This window comes from Anomaloglossus baeobatrachus, chromosome 1 (genome assembly GCF_048569485.1).
Source record: "Anomaloglossus baeobatrachus isolate aAnoBae1 chromosome 1, aAnoBae1.hap1, whole genome shotgun sequence".
NCBI lineage: Eukaryota > Metazoa > Chordata > Amphibia > Anura > Aromobatidae > Anomaloglossus > Anomaloglossus baeobatrachus.
In genome coordinates this window covers 486,102,096-486,122,480 of record NC_134353.1, presented here as the reverse complement: position 1 = coordinate 486,122,480, position 20,385 = coordinate 486,102,096, and the positions used below count along the sequence as shown (strand labels likewise).

At 43.4% G+C, this 20,385-nt stretch overlaps 1 protein-coding gene across 3 annotated transcripts in view; it reads right to left on the bottom strand.

Annotated features, from left to right (window-relative positions):
* Nucleotides 1-20,385, bottom strand: part of NCAN (neurocan) — a 350,580-nt gene that overhangs the window by 46,589 nt on the left and 283,606 nt on the right. For all 3 annotated transcript variants that reach the window (XM_075315342.1, XM_075315351.1, XM_075315359.1), the window contains one exon: nucleotides 14,775-14,888. In XM_075315342.1, the coding sequence (XP_075171457.1) occupies nucleotides 14,775-14,888 (114 nt within the window). The remainder of the gene's footprint in view (nucleotides 1-14,774; nucleotides 14,889-20,385) is intronic.

Sequence of the window (20,385 nt, the reverse complement as noted above, 5' to 3'; positions counted from 1 at the left end):
ATCCGGCATCGTTAGCGATGTCGTTGCGTGTGAAACGCACGAACGACCGTTAACGATCAAAATTACTCCCCTAATCGTTGACCGGTTATTCTAATCACGATTATCGTTGCTGTTGCAGGACACAGGTTGTTCGTTGTTCCTGCGGCAGCACACATCACTATGTGTGACACCGCAGGAACAAGGAACATCACTGTCCCTGTGACGCTTAGTGACGCCGCTGTGACGCCGAACTACCTGCCCCCTTAGAAAGGAGGCGGTTCGCCGGCCACAGTGATGTCGCTAGTCAGGTAAGTATGTGTGACGGGTCCTAGCAATGTTCTGCGATTTGCTCGTGACGCACAAGCGACGGGGGCGGGTGCTTTCACCAGGGCATCGCTAGCGATGTCGCTGTGTGTAAAGCCCGCTTTAGTATCAGATATCTTTATAATAACTAGTGAGGAGCAAGCACTACCATGCTCGGGTGCTCGTAATGAGTAGTGATAAGCAAACACTACCATGCTTGGGTGCTCAGTACTCATAACGAGCAGTAATGAGCGAGCACTTTCACACTCAGGTGCTCTGTACCCATAACGAGCAGTGATCAGCGAGCACTACCATGCTCAGGTGCTTGGTACTCGTAACGAGCAATGATGAGTAAGCACTACCATGCTCGGGTGCTCGGTTCACATAACAAGTAGTGATGAGCAAGCACTACCAAGAGCGGGTACTCGTAACTACAGATGAGCGATGTTCGAGGTTTGCCAATTTCATGTTCGAGTGATTTTGGGGGGTGTTCGAGATTGAACTCGAACTTTTTGCTAAAAGCTCGACAGTTCGAGTTACGTTCGAGAACGGTTTGATCACCATAAACGTGGCTTTTCACAGTAAGGCTATGTGCACATGTTGCTATCTGCATGCGTCCTGCGTCCCCAGCACAATCCCTCTTCCTTTCCTAATCACCGATCACGGGCGTCTCGCTCCACGTCTGTCACAAATCTGCGGTGTCTTTTCCTCTTTAGAAAATGTCTGCCGCTTCACTAGTCAATTAGTTATTCCATGCTTTCCCCGCCCACCGGCGCCTATGATTGGTTGCAGGCAGACACGTCCCCAAGCTGAGTGACAGCTGTCTCACTGCAACCAATCACAGCCGCCGGCGGGCAGGTCTCTATCGTGCAGTAAAATAAATGAATAAATAATAAAAAAAAAATGCGGTTCCCCATATTTGATACCAGCCAGGATAAAGCCACACGGCTGGAGGCTGGTATTGTCAGGATGGGGAGCGCCACGGTATGGGGAGCCCTCCAGCCTAAAAATATCACCCAGCAGCCGGCCGGAATAGCCGCATCCATTAGATGCGACAGTCCCGGACTCTACCCAGCTCATTCCGAATTGCCCTGGTGCTATGGCAATCGGGGTAATATTGGGGTTGATCATGTCAGGCGTCTCCCCGAGACACCTTCTATGATCAACCTGAAATTAAAAGTAAATAAACACACTGCAAAAAATCCTTTATTTGGAATAAAAGACAAAAAAAACCCTGTTTCACCCCTTTATTAATCACCAAATACCCCTCTAGGTCCGACGTAATCCACACGCCACTGTCAGCTCTGCTCCCTGAAGATGTAGCAGTACTGTAGAACACCATCGCACTGTATCAGGTCCACGTGGCAATGAAGTAAATTGCGCTGTCTGCAGAGACTTCAGTCAGCACTGCAGGCTTCAAGATTACAAAATCTGCCTATCTTTATCATTACAGGCAGTGGATAGAGCATGTGCACAAGAAGCATAACTTCAGGAGTTCTGGTCGCGGTAAAGAATTTTTATTTTTTTATTTTTAATTTTAATATATAATTATTATTTATTTATAAAGTGAAAGTAAAGAAACACAAACAGCGAAAAATCCTTTATTTGGAATAAAAGACAAAAAAACCCCTCATTTACCTCTTTATTAATCCCAAAATACTCATCCAGGTCTGACGTAATCCACACGACACTGTCAGCTCTGCTACAGAACATGAGTGCTCCATCTCCTCTCCACGTAGCACATGAAGAGAATTGCCTGTCACCTCAGAGTTCACTCTGCTTTGCAGAGCTCAAGATAATGAAATCTGCCTATGCTCCTCATTGGAGCGACTAGCTGAATGCATAGAGCGCTTGCTTAAGAAGCATAACTTCATGAGTTCAAATCCCAGCTGTGTTGGAATTTTTTTAAATGAATTAATGATTATTCTTTATTTATAATTAATTATGCAATATTATTATTTTAATTATGCACAGAGGGGAGTAGCCGGACATCATTTATCAAGGTCTGTGTCTTTCTCCATCTATGTTTGTCTCTCTGGTTGTTTTTCTTTCTTTCTTTCTTGCTCTTTCTTTCCTTTCTTGCTCTTTCTTTCTTTCTTGCTCTTTCTTTCTTTTTCGCTCTGTTTCTTTCTTGCTTCTTTCTTTTTTTCTTGCTCTTTCTTTCTTGCTCTTTCTTTCTCTCTTGCTCTCTTTCTTTCTTGCTCTTTCTTTGTTTCTTGCTCTTTCTTTCTTGCTCTTTCTTTCTTTCTCTTTCCTGCTCTTTCTTTCTTTCTTTCTTCTTTCTTGCTCTTTCTTCTTTCTTTCTTCTTTCTTGCTCTTTCTTTCTTCTTTCTTTCTTCTTTCTTTCTTGCTCTCTTTCTTTCTTGCTCTTTCTTTTTCTTTTTTTCTTGCTCTCTTTCTTGCTCTCTTTCTTTCTTGCTCTTTCTTTCTTGCTTGCTCTTTCTTTCTTGCTCTTTCTTTCTTTCTTGCTCTTTCTTTCTCTCTTTCTTGCTCTTTCTTTCTTTCTTGCTCTTTCTTTCTTGCTCTTTATTTCTTGCTCTTTCTTTCTCTTTCTTTCTTGCTCTTTCTTTCTCTTTCTTTCTTGCTCTTTCTTTCTTGCTCTTTCTTTCTTGCTCTCTTTCTTGCTCTTTCTTTTTCTTTCTTTCTTGCTCTCTTCCTTGCTCTTTCTTTCTTGCTCTTTCTTTTTTGCTCTCTTTCTTTCTTGCTCTTTCTTGCTTGCTCTTTCTTTCTTGCTTCTTCTTTCTTTCTTGCTCTTTCTTTCTTGCTCCTTTCTTTCTTGCTTGCTCTCTTTCTTTCTTGCTTTCTTTCTCTTTCTTTCTTGCTTTATTTCTTGCTCTCTCTTTCTTTCTTGCTCTCTTTTTCTTTCTCTCTCTTTCTCTCTGTCTCTTTCTCTCTCTTTGGCTCTCTCTTTTTTTTTTGTCCGTTGGACAGGAGTCTGCACAGAAGTGTGTAGATTTTTGGGGATTTTTTTCGCACTGGTGTATTAGCTGATTGTATGAAAGACGTATATAAAATCAGCTGCTGTGTCATGTGATTCAGGCCCATGAACCTGACACATCATCTGATCGCTTTGCCTTCCAGCAAACCGATCAGATGATATTGGATCCGGATTGGACGGTGCGGGACCCTTGACCCAGGATTACTGCGGAGGGGGGTTCTTTATTTCAATAAAGATGGAGTCACTAATTCTGTTGTGTTTTATTTATAATAAAAATATTTTTCGGTGTGTTGTGTTTTTTTTAATCTGTACTAGAAATTCATGGTGGCCATGTCTAATATTGGCGTGACATCATGAATTTTGGGCTTAGGGCCAGTTGATAATATACAGCTATCCCCAACCCCATTATTACCCAGCGAGCCACCCGTCACCAGGGCAGCTGGAAGAGTTGGATACAGCGCCAGAAGATGGCACTTCTATGAAAGCGCCATTTTCTGGGGCGGCTGCGGATTGCAATTCGCAGCAGAGCGGCCCAGAAAGCTCGGGCTAACATGTGCTGTGGATTCCAATCCCCAGCTGCCTAGTTGCACCTGGCTGGACATAAAAATATGGCGAAGCCCACATCATTTGTTTTTTAATTATTTCATGAAATAAGTGAATAATTAAAAAAAAAAAACGGGCTTCCCTATATTTTTGGTTCCCAGCCGGGCACAAATAGGCAGCTGGGGGTTGGGGGCAGCCCGTAGCTGCCAGATGTACCTGGCTTGCTACTAAAATATGGTGAAGCCCACGTCATTTGTTTTTTAATTATTTCATGAAATTCATGAAATAATTAATAAAAAAAAGGGCTTCCCTATACTTTTGGTTCCCAGCCGGGTACAAATAGGCAGCTGGGGGTTGGGGGCAGCCCGTAGCTGCCTGCTGTACCTGGCTAGCATACAAAAATATGGCGAAGCCCACGTCATTTGTTTTTTAATTATTTCATGAAATTTATGAAATAATTAATAAAAAAAGGGCTTCCCTATATTTTTAGTTCCCAGCCGGGTACAAATAGGCAGCTGGGGGGTGGGGGCAGCCCATAGGTGCCTGCTGTACCTGGCTAGCATACAAAAACATGGCGAAGCCCACATAATTTTTGGGGGGGGGCAAAAAACTCCTGCATACAGTCCTGGATGGAGTATGCTGAGCCTTGTAGTTCTGCAGCTGCTGTCTGTCTGTATGGAGGAGAGCAGACAGCAGCTGAACGACAAGGCTCAGCATGCTCCATTCACTAGTGTATGCAGGAGAGCAGACAGCAGCTGCAGAACTACAAGGCTCCGTATACTCCATCCAGGACTGTATGCAGGAGTTTTTTGCCCACCAAAAAAAATGACGTGGGCTTCGCCATGTTTTTGTATGCTAGCCAGGTACAGCAGGCAGCTACGGTCTGCCCCCAAACCCCAGCTCCCTATTTGTACCCGGCTGGGAATCAAAAATATAGGGAAGCCCGTTTTTTTTAATTATTTTACTTATTTCATGAAATGAATAAAAAACAAACGACGAGGGCTTCGCCCCATTTTTGTGTCCAGCCAGGGATTGGAATCCGCAGCACAGGTTAGCCCGAGCTTTCTGGGCCCCTCTGCTGCGAATTGCACGCTGCAGCCGCCCCAGAAAATGGCGCTTTCATAGAAGCGCCATCATCTGGCGCTGTATCCAACTCTTCCAACAGCCCTGGAGCTGGGTGGCTTGCTGGGTTATTATGAGTTACTAGCTTTGTTTTACTAGCTAGTATTAAGCCAGAGATTCTTAATGTCAGGCAAGTTTGACCCGGCCATTAAGAATCTCCAATAAAGGGTTAAAAAAAAAGACACCACACAGAGAAAAAATTCTTTAATAGAAATAAATACACAGACACACTTAGAGACTTCATGTTTATTACTCCCTCTTATCCCTCCACGATCCTGCTCATCTGTCTTCTTTCTCCTTCAACCCATGCAGCTCTGCTACATCAGCAGTGCTGCATGAGAGGAAGACGCTGCTGTTCCCGTGCAGTCTTTTCACTCCGTGAGTGACCAGAAGCTGCTGCCTGTAAGCGGTGACGTTACCGCTGACAGGCGCGTTGCTATAGCAACGTTGATCTCCGTTATTGATCGGCTGTGGCAGCCGGTGAATAACGGAATGAGGAAGCAGAACGGGGAGTCGACCGTGTACCAGAGCATGTCGCCGGTACACGGAGATACACAAACGATCACCGCGTACTGGAGAGAAACGTCGAAGCCATGTGACCAGTCTGTAGAAAATAAGATAATAGACACATGACTGGTCACATGACTATTTTGACATCACGATAGGTCCTTTGCTGGTGCTGGTTACCGGGAGGACGCAGCGATTATTGGAAGGAAAAGCAGCGGGAGACAGCGTGCAGGACGCATCGCGGGGACAGGTAAGTGTTATGGCAATGTTTATTAACTGTATGTGTACATTTATAATGTGTTTTTATGTGTTTGTGTTTGCCTCCCATTGGTTTCAATGGGGTTCGAGAGGTTCGTTGAATGGCTCACCGAACAGAACTGGAACGCGGCCTCCGTTCGACGAACCGAGTCGAACTCGAGCCTCTAGAGGTTCTCTCATCTCTACTCTTAATGAATAGTGATGAGTAAGTACTACCATGCTCAGGTGCATGATACTCGTAACAAGTAGTGATGAGCAAGCACTACCATGCTCGGATGCTTGATACTCATAACGAATAGTGATGAGTGAGCACTACCGTGCTCGGTATTAATAACGACTAGTGATGAGCGAGCACTACCATGCTCAGGTTCTCGTATCGAGTAGTTATGATCAAGCACCACCATGCTCAGGATCTCAGTACTCATGATGAGTAGTGATGAGCAGGCACTACTATGCTTGGGTGCTCGGTACTTGTAACGAGCAGTAATGAGCGAGCACTACCACTCTTGGGTGGTTGGTATTTGTAACAAGTAGTGATGAGTGAGCACTACCATGGTTGGTATCAAGTAGCGATGAGGGAGCGCTACCATGCTCGGGTGCTCGTATTGAATAGTGATGAGTGAGCTCTATGTTGCTCTGATTCTTGGTACTCATAATGAGTAGTGATGAGTGAGCACTGCCATGCTCGGGCTCTTGGTACTCGTAACAAGTAGAGTTGAGTGGGCAATACCGTGCTCGGGTGCTCAGTACTTGTAACGAGCACTGGTGAGCGACCACTACTACGCTCGGGTGCTCGGTTTTTGCAGCGGGTAGTGATGAGCGAGCAATACTATGCTCGGGTGCTCAGTACTCGTATCGAGTAGTGATGAGTGAACACTACCATGCTCGAGTTCTTGGTACTCGTAACGAGTAGTGATGAGCAAGCACTACCATGCCTGAGTGGTTGTTACTCATATCGAGTAGTGATAAGCAAGCACTACCATGCTCGGGTGCTCGGTACTTGTATCCAGTAGTGATGAGTGAGCACTACCATGCTCGGGGGCTTGGTACTCGTATCGAGTAGTGATGAGCGAACACTACCATGTTTTGGTGCTTGGTGCTCGTATTGAGCAGTTTGATGCTTAGATGGGCTCAACATGATAGTGATAGTTCATCACTAATAATGTATACCGTTCGCATTGTGAAAACTGGTGTCAGATCTGCTTTAAGTATTAAGATAATATTTAAGTGTGGAGACACTCATAGTTTAAGCATTTTTTTTTTGTAAGGTAATCAATTGGATTCCCAAATTCTGACTGTAGAGAATACACAATAATAGGTCTAAGGGCAGACTCCAACTACAGCATTACATTTGATCAAAGGATCAGATAGGAAACATCTCATATTAGTTTAGCAAGTTGGCTGGTGGAACATGAGAGGAGTGGCGACATGGCCAAAATCCCAGATCTTTTAAGAAATTAGAGAACGATGTAACTGTCAAAATGTATTCTTTTATGAAGGTCATAAATATATTAGTGAGATTGAATGAATTCGAGGCAGTCAGTCATCCAACCCTGGTAGAGCAATAATCATTTATCCTCCAGACACAATACTGTAAGACAATATAAATATAATTTCCTCGCTTTCAATTAACGTTAAGTACAATTTCTAAACTAGAAATAATTAATCCAGGATGATGCTTCATTAACATAAAAGTAGTATCTACATTTTACTAATCACGTAATGTTTATTTGTTAATTAAATGTTGGCAATGCGGCATTAAGCAGGAATGAAATAACAGAAATTTGTTGCTTGGCCCCTGGACTGTTTGGGCTCCTGGCTATTGACCTGCTTACCATGCTTGCCATACTTTGTGCTAATTAAGGCAGTGAAAGCAGTAGTAACTTCAGATGGAATAGAAATCACTTTCGCATCAGGGACTTGGACCTTTCATATATCTGGTCACCACGAGCTGCATGGAGGCTATGCCGAGTGCTCCGCTATTGTCCTCCCTAAGCTATGCTTCACCCTTGGGAATGAGATAGACTGCTAACTAATTGGATTAGCAGGACCTTATAGCTATGTAATATCTAATATGCCATTGGGTTAGAAATCATTCTATTTATTAATATTGTCTTTCACAATTATCACAAAGGCAGACTTGTAACTCATACTAATTGTCCCACGGCTTTAGCTTCTGATTCAGCACATCCGTATTATACAATGCATTTAGATAGTATCTATTTGCTTCTACATAGGATAATGTTATTGTAATGTAACCTTTTTTGTACTAAGCCGGTTTTCTAATTAGCTCCCTTGGAATGGGTAATAAACAATAACAATACTGTGTTTTGATACATCAATAATAAATGATTTCTCATTGAAGAAGCTTTGTATAGTCATATGATTTTTATTGGCTTGAACATGACCTCATGGGATTTTTGTTTTATCTTTATGCACTCTTTGTCTTTTGGATATACTGTAGGGAAATGCAAAAGGAACACAAATTTCCCATGATCTCACAGAAGACTATTTGTACGCAATTAGCAAAATCACAGAGGTCTATTAAACAGCCAGTTCCCCAAAGCATAGAAATACTTAACGCATGTATTTTCTACAAGATATAAGGGTGATTATCAGAGAAGAGTTTGCATTTTACTGCCTTTTACTTTTCTGCTAATAATGTAACACCACTGGTCACAAATGTTCCATGACCATGGGAAGGGACTAGGAGCACAATTAGTAGAAAATAAAAAAAATATTGGTTGAAAGAGTATATAAAAAAGTACACATTTCTTTTAGGCCCCCTTCACACGTCCATGAAAAACCACGCACGTTTTTCACGGAAGTGTCAGAGGTGCGTTTTGCCCTCCGTGACCCGTGTTTAAGGGCTATGTGTGTTTTCCGTGTGTTATCCGTGATAACACACAGAGAACGGGAACTTTTTACTCACCTGTCCCTGGCGTTGCTGTCCGTGGTGCTGATCTTCGGTCTCCGGGCCTGCCGACTCCCCGCTGCTGCTGCTTCCGGCCGCAGTGAAGTGAATATTCAATGAGCATAATGAGCGGCGGTCGGCAGCAAGTGACAGCAGCGGCAGAGACAGGAGGGCAGGAGAAGGTGAGTAATGTTTTGTTTTATTTTCTCACAGACACATGTCTTCTCTCAGGTGCGTGTCACACGGAACACATCCGTGTGGTCCGTGTGTTTTACGTGTGACACGTTTGCATTCCGTGTGACACCCGTGATGCCGGAGAGAAAACGGACATGTCGGCGTGAGAAACACACGGACACACGTAAGTACGGAACTGACACACGTCCTGTTCGCAAATACTTATGTGTGTCTGACACCATAGGAATACCTTGGTTTACATGTGTACGTATCTCCGGTACGTGAAAAAACTGCCAAACACGTACCGGAGGCACGTGCGTGTGAAAGGGGCCTTAAAGCGATTTTCCTGGATCTCAGAAAGAAGCCTTAATCAACAGTACTCTGAAAAAATCCCTTTTTAGGGTACGTTCCCATGAACAGTGTTTATTGAGTTTTTAACGTTGCAGAATTTTTGCATCAATTTCGTACATTAATTTACTTGTTTTTTTACTTGAATTTTTGTGTTTTTTTGTTACATGCACTTATAATGCATTTTTGACACATGCGTTTTTGTCTCTCTTAAATAAATAAATGTAATAATAAATAATAATAATAATAATAATAACCAATAAAATTGTTTGAAACACAGGCAGCCGAACAAATATGAAGTTACCCAAAGAACAGAGTTCAACTGTTAGGGGTACTTTGCACGCTGCGACATCGCAAGCCGATGCTGCAATGTCGAGCGCGATAGTCCCCGCCCCTGTCGCAGCAGCGATATCTTGTGATTGCTGGCGTAGCGAACATTATCGCTACGCCAGCTTCACATGCACTCACCTGCCCTGCGACGTCGCTCTGGCCGGCAATCCGCCTCCTTCCTAAGGGGGTGGGTCGTGCGGCGTCACAGCGACGTCACACGGCAGGCGGCCAATAGTAGCGGAGGGGCGGAGATGAGCAGGATGTAAACATCCCGCCCACCTCCTTCCTTCCACATTGCAGCCGGGATGCAGGTAGGAGATGTTCCTCGCTCCTGCGGTGTGACAAACAGCGATGTGTGTTGCCGCAGGAACGAGGAACTACATCGTACCTGTCGCTGCACCGGCATTACGGAAATGTCGGACCCTACACCGATGATACGATAATGACGCTTTTGCGCTCGTTAATCGTATCAAAAAGGATTTGCACACTACGATATCGACTGCGATGCCGAATGTGCATCACTTTCGATTTGACCCCACCGACATCGCACCTGCGATGTCGTAGTGTGCAAGGTCCCCCTCAAAGTAAAACAAGTTTATTACAGACTATAATGGTATAAAATCATGCATAATTAAGATACTGTCACCATCTTATAAGAAAAGATATAATCACCTATCTCCCAATACACACAAACACACATATGCAAACACAAAAAGAATATATACCTAGATGATAAAATATGTTAGATAGAATAGATAGATACGCGTAGATATCTAATTTCCCACCCCCCCTACATATAAATTTGCACACTTTACTGGGTGTTTAGCCTAGTTTAACCTAATAAAAAAATAATGTAAAAAAAAACATTTGGGGTCCCCCTCAATTTTCAATAACCAGCAAAGGTAATGCAGACAGCTAGGGGCTAGTATTACCAGGCTGGGAAGGACCATGGGTTTTCATGTTGTTTTTTCAAATAAACTATTTTTGAGTGTGTTTTCTCTTCTTTTTACTTACTTGGTTAGTAATGGGAGTGTCAGATAGAGCCTTTCCATTACTAACAGGCTTTGATTCCAGCTGACACTGCACTGCTGACATCAACCCCAACTACCATTAGCCTGATTTTTAACGTACCATGGCAATCAGGATGAGCTGAAGAGAAGAGCCAGAATTGGCTCATCCAATGTGATGTGCCTCTTTTGGGTCAGCTGTGGGCTGGTATTTTTAGGCTGGGAAGAGCCCAATAACCATGAAACCTTCCCAGCCTGATAACATCATCCTGCAGTTGTCTACTTTACCTTTGCTGGTTATTAAAAATGGGGAGGGACCCCACATTGTTTTTTTAAATTATTTATTTATTTATTAGGTTAAACCAGGCTAACCACTCTTTAGTGCCACATGAAAGGCGCTGAAGAGTGCAAGTTTATAGTATTTAGAGGGGCTGGGGATTATTTCTAATATATTTCTATCGTCTATCTAGCTATATATTTTTTTGCATGTGTGTATGTGTCTAATGGAATGTGGGTAGTTATAGTGTTTCTTATAAGATGGTGAAGGTATTATAATTCTGTATGATTTTATAACACTATAATCTGAATTATTAAATTTTGTTTTACTTTTACAGTTGAACTCTTTGTTTTCGGCAATTTCCTGTTTGTTCTGCTGCCTTTTTTAACCAACTTTAAATATATGTTTTGTTTACATGCTTTTTATTTTGTGTGTTTACACTGCATAATTGCACTAAAAACACAATCGTTTTTTTTACCTGTGATATGGAAAAACACACTTCAGGTGAGTTTACACAGCATAAAAAGGAAGCACAGTGAACATGAGATTTCTATTGATTCCATCTACTTTGCTTGTACTGGAAAATGCTGCGTTTTTGACTTAGCGAAAACATGCAGAGACAAAAATGCAAATAACACTCATTGTTGGCTTGTACCCTTAATGTATTTAGTGCACCAAAATGCCCTGGTTTTAGTGTTCATATTGCAAGTGAAGTTATGCAACCCTATACTTTTCCTTATATTCCAATGCCTGTCCTCCCTTCTGGCTGATGTATCGTTTAAAGCCAATATCACATACAATGTCTGTAGAAAAAGTTCAAACTTACTTATATGCACTAATTATATTGCTTTGATGCTAAGATAACAGTGGTGGAATGTGTTGAAATTGTAGGAACTTAATGCAGGCAAGAGATGTGGACTACCTGTGCATCGTGAAAACAAACAAGTGCAACTAGACAACCTTCAAGAAAGAGTAACAAAATCAAAATAATGATATCTAGGAGGGTTTATTGCTTTTTAGGCCACAATGCTTTCTAAATGAGCCAAAGTATTAAAGAACCCCTTTGTTTAGATTTAACCTACCCTTTCATTTGGGAAATATGTCATTATATCTTTTCATAGAAGAACAGAAAAGTTTTGACACTTTGATATAACGTAGCGGTCAGTGTATAACTTGTATATGTGTAAATTTGGTGTGCCCGCTAAATTAACTCAACACAAAGTCATTAATGTCTAAACTTATGGCAACAAAAGTGAGTGCACCCAGAAGTGAAAATAGCCAAATTGTGCCTAATTAGCCATTTTTCCTACCCATTATCATGTAACTCATCAGTGTTATAAGCTCTCAGGTGTGAATGGAGAGCAGATGTGTTAAATTTGGTGTTATCGCTCACACACTGTCTCATACTGGTCACTGGAAATTCAATATGGCACCTCCAGGCAAAGAATTCTCTGAAGATCTGAAAAAGAGTTGTTGCTCTACATAAAGATGGCCTAGGCTATAAGAAGATAGCTATCACCCCGAAAGTGAGCAGTAGCATGGTGGCCAAGACCATACAGCAGTTTCTCAAGACAGGTTCCACTCAGAACAGGTTTCGCCATGGTCGACCAGTGAAGATGAGTACATTTGCTCAGCATCATATCCAGAGGTGGTCTTTTCAAAACAGAAGTATGAGTGCTGTCCGCATTGCTGCAGAGGTGCGAGATCAGCCTGTCAGTATTCAGACCATATCCTGCATCAAATTAGTCTGCATGACTGGCAACCAAGCCTCTTCTAAAGATGATGCACAAGAAAACCCTCAAACAGTTTGCTGAAGACAAGCAGACGAAGCACAGGGATTACTGGAACCATGTGCTGTGGTCTGATGAGACCAAGATACACTTATTTGCTTCAGATGGTTTTAATCGTGTGTGACAAGCAACCAAATGAGGAGTACAAACACAAGTGTGTCTTGCCTACAGTCAAGCATGGTGGTGGAAGTGTCATGGTTTGTGGCTGAATGAGTGCTGTCAGCTGTGGGGAGAAACAGTTCATTGAGGGAACCATGAATTCCGAAATGTATTGTGACATAGTGAAGCAGAGGATGATCCTCTCCCTTGGGAAATTGTACCACAGGGCAGTATTTCAACATGATAATGACCCCAAACACACCACCAACTCGATCACTGCCTTGCTAAAGAAACTGAGGGTAAAGGTACTGGACTGGCCAAGCGTGTCTCCAGCCCTAAAACCTATTGAGCATCTGTGGGACATACTCAAATGGAAGGTGGAGAAGCGTAAGGTCTCTGACATCCTCCAGCTCCGTGATGACATCATGGATGAGTGGAAGTGGATTCCATTGGCAACCTGTGAACTCCATGCCCAAGAGAATTAATGCAGTACTTGAAAATAATGGTGGCCACAGAAAGCATTGACACTGGGCTCACTTGGCCATTTTCACATAGGGGTGTATTCACTTTTGTTGCCAGTGGTTTACACATTAATGGCTGTGTTAAGTTATTTAGAGGGCATATCAAATTTACACTGTTATACACGCTGTACACTGACTATTTTACATTGTATCAAAGTGTCATGCACCATGAAAAGATAAAATATTTGCAAAAATGTGAGGGGTGTACTCACTTTTTTATATATACTGTAGATGTGGAGTCAATGGGAGTCAAATTTTGAATCACCAATCAATATAAAAATTCTATCTTAATTAGTCTCTTAATATTCTACATTCTATAAAAGCTAGAAAAAGATGACTATTATATGATTTCTTTAGACAAGGAAGTACGAAATACCATGGTTACATGGACAAAGCAGAAAATTCCTTTTAATTCTGTACAGCGCATTAATGGATAAAGTTAAGGCATTACAATTTGATTTACACACTCAATACCTGACTGCTGAAAGCAGTGAGACCACATAGTCACACCGCATACGTGGGTGGCATGGTAGCAACGCTGGTGTCCTCAGTTCAAATGTGACCAAGGGCACTGTTTATACGTTCTCCCCTTGTTTGCCACCTCTGAATACTGCAGTGCCATATAACCCATAGGAAAATATACATTTTAATACCTGCTTGTCTTTCTGGTTCCAATGTTTTCCACTTTATTACCCCATGAGTGAAACGTTTATAGGGAAGGAGTTTCCATGGATCTAATGAGAGCCCTGTGCAGGTGGTTATGGTGCTCGTTGTTACCTCATGGCGCCATTGACCTCTCACATACCTGCGCACAACCTCCTGGGCACCATGACACAAAGACATCTGGCACAGTGCGAGAGGCCCGAAGATTCTAACGCAAGCAACGGTAAATCAAATTTTTATCAAAGATATATACAAGGTGGCCGTAAAATTACCTAAGGTGTTTGGAGCCGTATGCAGACTGGCCCAGTGGATAGAAATGGCTGAAAATTGGTATACATGCTATTCAAGGGGCGGGGAAACGGAAGGCATCTTCAAAAAGAGAACTTTCCACACTGTGCAGTACGGGAGCCCCAGTTGACTGGAAACACTGCACTGCTGTTTCCGGAAGGGTTGTTCATGCCCTGTTCCACGATGACAGTGGTAATGTCCTCCACAGGGTTTCTGCTTACCAGTCGTGGCCTGGCTGAATACTCAGTAACCCTATTGCCTCAAAACGTGTCATCATCTGTCTCAGCAAATTGACAGCCATTGGACCACTATGTGTGTCAAGGTCTTTCAAATGATGAAAGGTTCTCAGTGCAGCTGTAGCATTCCTGGCCTTCTCATAAAACAACCGCACTAACAAAGCATGATCCGGCAAAGAGACGGGCATCTTGCAGACTGAGTTGCAAGTGCGCTCACTCTACAGCGCCACTTTTTCACCTTGTGGGAAGTTTTGGTATAAACATTTTTTAAAGATGCCTTCCATTTCCCCATACCTTGAATAGCATACATACCAATTTTCAGCCAATTCTGTCCACTGGGTCAGTCTGCACATGGCTCCAAACACTTAAGGTTATTTTATAGCCACCTTGTATATATAACCTCCATTATTAAGCACCGGAGTTGTACCAATAAGGGTTCTATTTTGGTTTCTACATTACTTGTGCCTTGATCATTACCTTTTCCGCACGTGCTTCCTCCATAACTTGGCAAACACAGGCAAAGGAAGGAGTTTATTTCATCAATGCAGGTCCCTCCATTCTGACAGGGGTTGGACAAACACTCATCAATATCTGTAATAACACAGAATATTCATGTGTCAATATTAATAACAGTATGCAATCTTTTTAACAGCCAATTTTCGTTTTTCCGTTTTCATTTTTTCTTCCTCTTTTTCACAGAGCCATAACTTATTTTATTTTTCTGTCAATATAGACATATGAGGGTTTGTTTTTTGTAAAACGAGTTGTACTTTTGAATGATCCCATTCTTTTTACCACATATCGTACAGTAAAACGGGGAAAAAATTCCGAGTGTAAAGAAATTGGGAAAAAAATGAATTCTGACAATATTTTTTGGGAATTGTTTTTACGATGTAGATTTTGCAGTAAAAATGAGCTCACAATATGATTTTCCTCATAAGCACAATGACGGTGATACCAAACATGTGCAGCTTTTTAAATTATTTTAGTGGTGAAAAAAATGAGACGTTTGTCGCCATTTTCAAAGATGTGTAACGTTTTAATTTTTTAGTTGATGGAGCTGTGGGGGGGCTTAAGGTACCGTCACACTTAGCGACGCTCCAGCGATCCCACCAGCGATCTGACCTGGCAGTGATCGCTGGAGCGTCGCTACATGGTCGCTGGAGAGCTGTCAATCAGGCAGATCTCCACAGCGATCAGAGATCAGCCACCAGTGACCTGTGTAACGACGCTGTGCTTAATAACCATTGTTCACATCGGGTTACTATGCAAAGCGCTTTGCTTATAGTTACCAGATGTGTACCTTGGCTACGTGTGCAGGGAGCAGGGAGCCGGCTTCTAGAAGCTGAGGACGCTGGTAACCAAGGTAAATATCGGGTAACCAAGCAAAGCGCTTTGCTTGGTTACCCGATGTGTACCTTGGTTACCAGCGTCCGCAGAATCCGGCTCCCTGTTCCCTGCACATTCAGATCGTTGCTTTCCCGCTGTCAAACACAGCGATGTGTGCTTCACAGCGAGAGAGCAACGACCAAAAAATGGTCCAGGACATTCAGCAACCACCGGCGACCTCACAGCAGGGGCCAGGTCATTGCTGGATGTCACACACAGCGACATCGCTAGCAAGATCGCTGTTGCATCACAAAAACCGTGACTCAGCAGTAGAGTTGAGCGCGGTTCGTGGTTCGTGGTTCTCCAGTTCTAGGCTCGAGTGATTTTGGGGCATGTTCTAGATCGAACTAGAACTCGAGCTTTTTGCAAAAGCTCGATAGTTCTAGAAACGTTCGAGAACGGTTCTAGCAGCCAAAAAACAGCTAAATCATAGCTTGGTTTCTGCTGTAATAGTGTAAGTCACTCTGTGAATCAAACTATTATCACATTTCAGTGTATAGTGTGCGTGAACAGCGCCTTCAGATCACTGCTGTTTCTATAATGGCCATTTTTTTTTTTTTTTCTTGTCTTCCTTCCCTAAGCGCGCGCGTCTTGTGGGGCGGGCCAGCATGTCAGCCAATCACAGACACACACACAGCTAAGTGGACTTTGAGCCAGAGAAGCAACGGCATGTGTGATAGGATGTCCATGTCACATGTCCCTGCATTATAAAACCGGACATTTTCTTCACGGACGCCATTATCTGCCTTCTGCGTCTTTGGTGTCAGACATCACTGTCGCAGCTCCGTCATCCTGAGTCCTATAGCCGATACAGCTGTATGCGCTGCATACACAGCGTTAGACAGCATAGGGAGAGCACTTTATAGCAGTCCTTTTAAGGGCTCAAACCGGCAGGGTCAGAGTTAAGGTGACAGGTCCTGAAAACAGCGCCAGCGTCTGTGCAGCCAAGGTCAGGGATTTCCTCCCTGCATTTCACCATTAGGAGGGAATAGAAAGGCAGGCTTCCATTCCTCTACCCAGAGCCCCAAAATCCTGGCACTGTACCCTCCTGTCCTCTGCACACTCCAACTCATGATAACTAAGCCATTATACTAGCAAACACTCAGTGTACCTAGTGGCATCCTATCTGTGGCTATTGGACTTTGCTTTAGTCCCACTAGTGCCAAGACATTTGCAGAGCGCATCTGCCTGCGTTGCACACTCCAACTAATTATAACTAAGCCATTATACTAGCAAACACTCAGTGTACCTAGTGGCATCCTATACGTGGCTATTGGACTTTGCTATAGTCCCACTAGTGCCAAGACATTTGCAGAGCGCATCTGCCTGCGTTGCACACTCCAACTAATTATAACTAAGCCATTATACTAGCAAACACTCAGTGTACCTAGTGGCATCCTATACGTGGCTATTGGACTTTGCTATAGTCCCACTAGTGCCAAGACATTTGCAGAGCGCATCTGCCTGCGTTGCACACTCCAACTAATTATAACTAAGCCATTATACTAGCAAACACTCAGTGTACCTAGTGGCATCCTATACGTGGCTATTGGACTTTGCTATAGTCCCACTAGTGCCAAGACATTTGCAGCACGTCTGCCTGCGTTCCACACTCCAACTAATTATAACTAAGCCATTATACTAGCAAACACTCAGTGTACCTAGTGGCATCCTATACGTGGCTATTGGACTTTGCTATAGTCCCACTAGTGCCAAGACATTTGCAGCACGTCTGCCTGCGTTGCACACTCCAACTAATTATAACTAAGCCATTATACTAGCAAACACTCAGTGTACCTAGTGGCATACAAAAAGTGGCTATTGGACTTTGCTATAGTCCCACTAGTGCCAAGACATTTGCAGAGCGCATCTGCCTGCGTTGCACACTCCAACTAATTATAACTAAGCCATTATACTAGCAAACACTCAGTGTACCTAGTGGCATCCTATACGTGGCTATTGGACTTTGCTATAGTCCCACTAGTGCCAAGACATTTGCAGAGCGCATCTGCCTGCGTTGCACACTCCAACTAATTATAACTAAGCCATTATACTAGCAAACACTCAGTGTACCTAGTGGCATCCTATACGTGGCTATTGGACTTTGCTATAGTCCCACTAGTGCCAAGACATTTGCAGCACGTCTGCCTGCATTGCACACTCCAACTAATTATAACTAAGCCATTATACTAGCAAACACTCAGTGTACCTAGTGGCATACAAAAAGTGGCTATTGGACTTTGCTATAGTCCCACTAGTGCCAAGACATTTGCAGAGCGTATCTGCCTGCGTTGCACACTCCAACTAATTATAACTAAGCCATTATACTAGCAAACACTCAGTGTACCTAGTGGCATCCTATACGTGGCTATTGGACTTTGCTATAGTCCCACTAGTGCCAAGACATTTGCAGAGCGCATCTGCCTGCGTTGCACACTCCAACTAATTATAACTAAGCCATTATACTAGCAAACAGTCAGTGTACCTAGTGGCATCATATACGTGGCTATTGGACTTTGCTATAGTCCCACTAGTGCCAAGACATTTGCAGCACGTCTGCCTGCATTGCACACTCCAACTAATTATAACTAAGCCATTATACTAGCAAACACTCAGTGTACCTAGTGGCATACAAAAAGTGGCTATTGGACTTTGCTATAGTCCCACTAGTGCCAAGACATTTGCAGAGCGCATCTGCCTGCGTTGCACACTCCAACTAATTATAACTAAGCCATTATACTAGCAAACACTCAGTGTACCTAGTGGCATCCTATACGTGGCTATTGGACTTTGCTATAGTCCCACTAGTGCCAAGACATTTGCAGAGCGCATCTGCCTGCGTTGCACACTCCAACTAATTATAACTAAGCCATTATACTAGCAAACACTCAGTGTACCTAGTGGCATCCTATACGTGGTATTGGACTTTGCTATAGTCCCACTAGTGCCAAGACATTTGCAGCACGTCTGCCTGCGTTGCACACTCCAACTAATTATAACTAAGCCATTATACTAGCAAACACTCAGTGTACCTAGTGGCATCATATACGTGGCTATTGGACTTTGCTATAGTCCCACTAGTGCCAAGACATTTGCAGCACGTCTGCCTGCGTTGCACACTCCAACTAATTATAACTAAGCCATTATACTAGCAAACACTCAGTGTACCTAGTGGCATCCTATACGTGGCTATTGGACTTTGCTATAGTCCCACTAGTGCCAAGACATTTGCAGCACGTCTGCCTGCGTTGCACACTCCAACTAATTATAACTAAGCCATTATACTAGCAAACACTCAGTGTACCTAGTGGCATCCTATACGTGGCTATTGGACTTTGCTATAGTCCCACTAGTGCCAAGACATTTGCAGAGCGCATCTGCCTGCGTTGCACACTCCAACTAATTATAACTAAGCCATTATACTAGCAAACACTCAGTGTACCTAGTGGCATCCTATACGTGGCTATTGGACTTTGCTATAGTCCCACTAGTGCCAAGACATTTGCAGAGCGCATCTGCCTGCGTTGCACACTCCAACTAATTATAACTAAGCCATTATACTAGCAAACACTCAGTGTACCTAGTGGCATCCTATACGTGGCTATTGGACTTTGCTATAGTCCCACTAGTGCCAAGACATTTGCAGAGCGCATCTGCCTGCGTTGCACACTCCAACTAATTATAACTAAGTTGCATTGTCAGGGATATTTATTCTTTATTATTCTGCTGTTAATAAAGCTAGACCACCACTGCAATCTTCACCACCTCTCAATTTTTACTACCACATTTTCAGTCCACAATCTTGTCGCAATCAACATGAGTGGCAAAATGACAGATGCTGGTGGAAAGGGGAAGAGGCGTGGTGGAAAAGGCAAAAAAGGTTTTGTCCGTGGGGAAGGTGGCAAAGCTCCATTATCATCTGCTGAAGATAGACCATCTACCAGCAAAAGTAAGATGTCTACTACTTACCGTGGACAATCCGATGTGCTCCCTTTTTTACGGACACGAACAACAGGAAGAAAGGTAGATGATGGGCAAAAAAGGAAAATGCTTGAATGGATCTCAAGTGGTCCAACAAGTGCCCTCTCAGCCACTTCAAGTACCGCATCCAAAAAACACCAGTCCTCTGAGTTGTCATCCCAATCACACTTGATTTCTCCTAGCTCTGAAGTCTCCATCAGCCCTGCACAGTATGGTGGAACTGAGATGGCTGAGTCTGCAGAGCTGTTCAGTCACACTATAGCCTGAGAATCAGAGGTCTGCTCCCAAGCTACAGTGAGTACAGAACAGGAAATGGTCTGCAGTGATGCCCAGAACCTTTGTGACTCTGATTCAGGCCGTGAGGACCAAGTTTCTGAGCATAATGTTGACCCTTTGTCACAAACTGTAACACCTGTGGTTATAGACAATGAGGAACATACTGATGAAGATGAGACGCAGATACCCGATTGGGATGACAACTTAAATATTCGGTCAGGGCAAGAAGAGGCTCGGTCTGAGGGGGAGGGGAGTGCAAACACAACAATTGATGATGACGTTCTAGATCCCACCTACTGTCAACCCCCAGTCAGGCACTCGAGGAGGTCAACAGAGGCGGTGGAGGAGGATGCAACCGACGACGAAGTTACCTTGCGCCTTCCTGGACAGAGTCGGAGCACTGGTAGCACGTCTACAACTGCATCCTCAGCCACCACTCTGC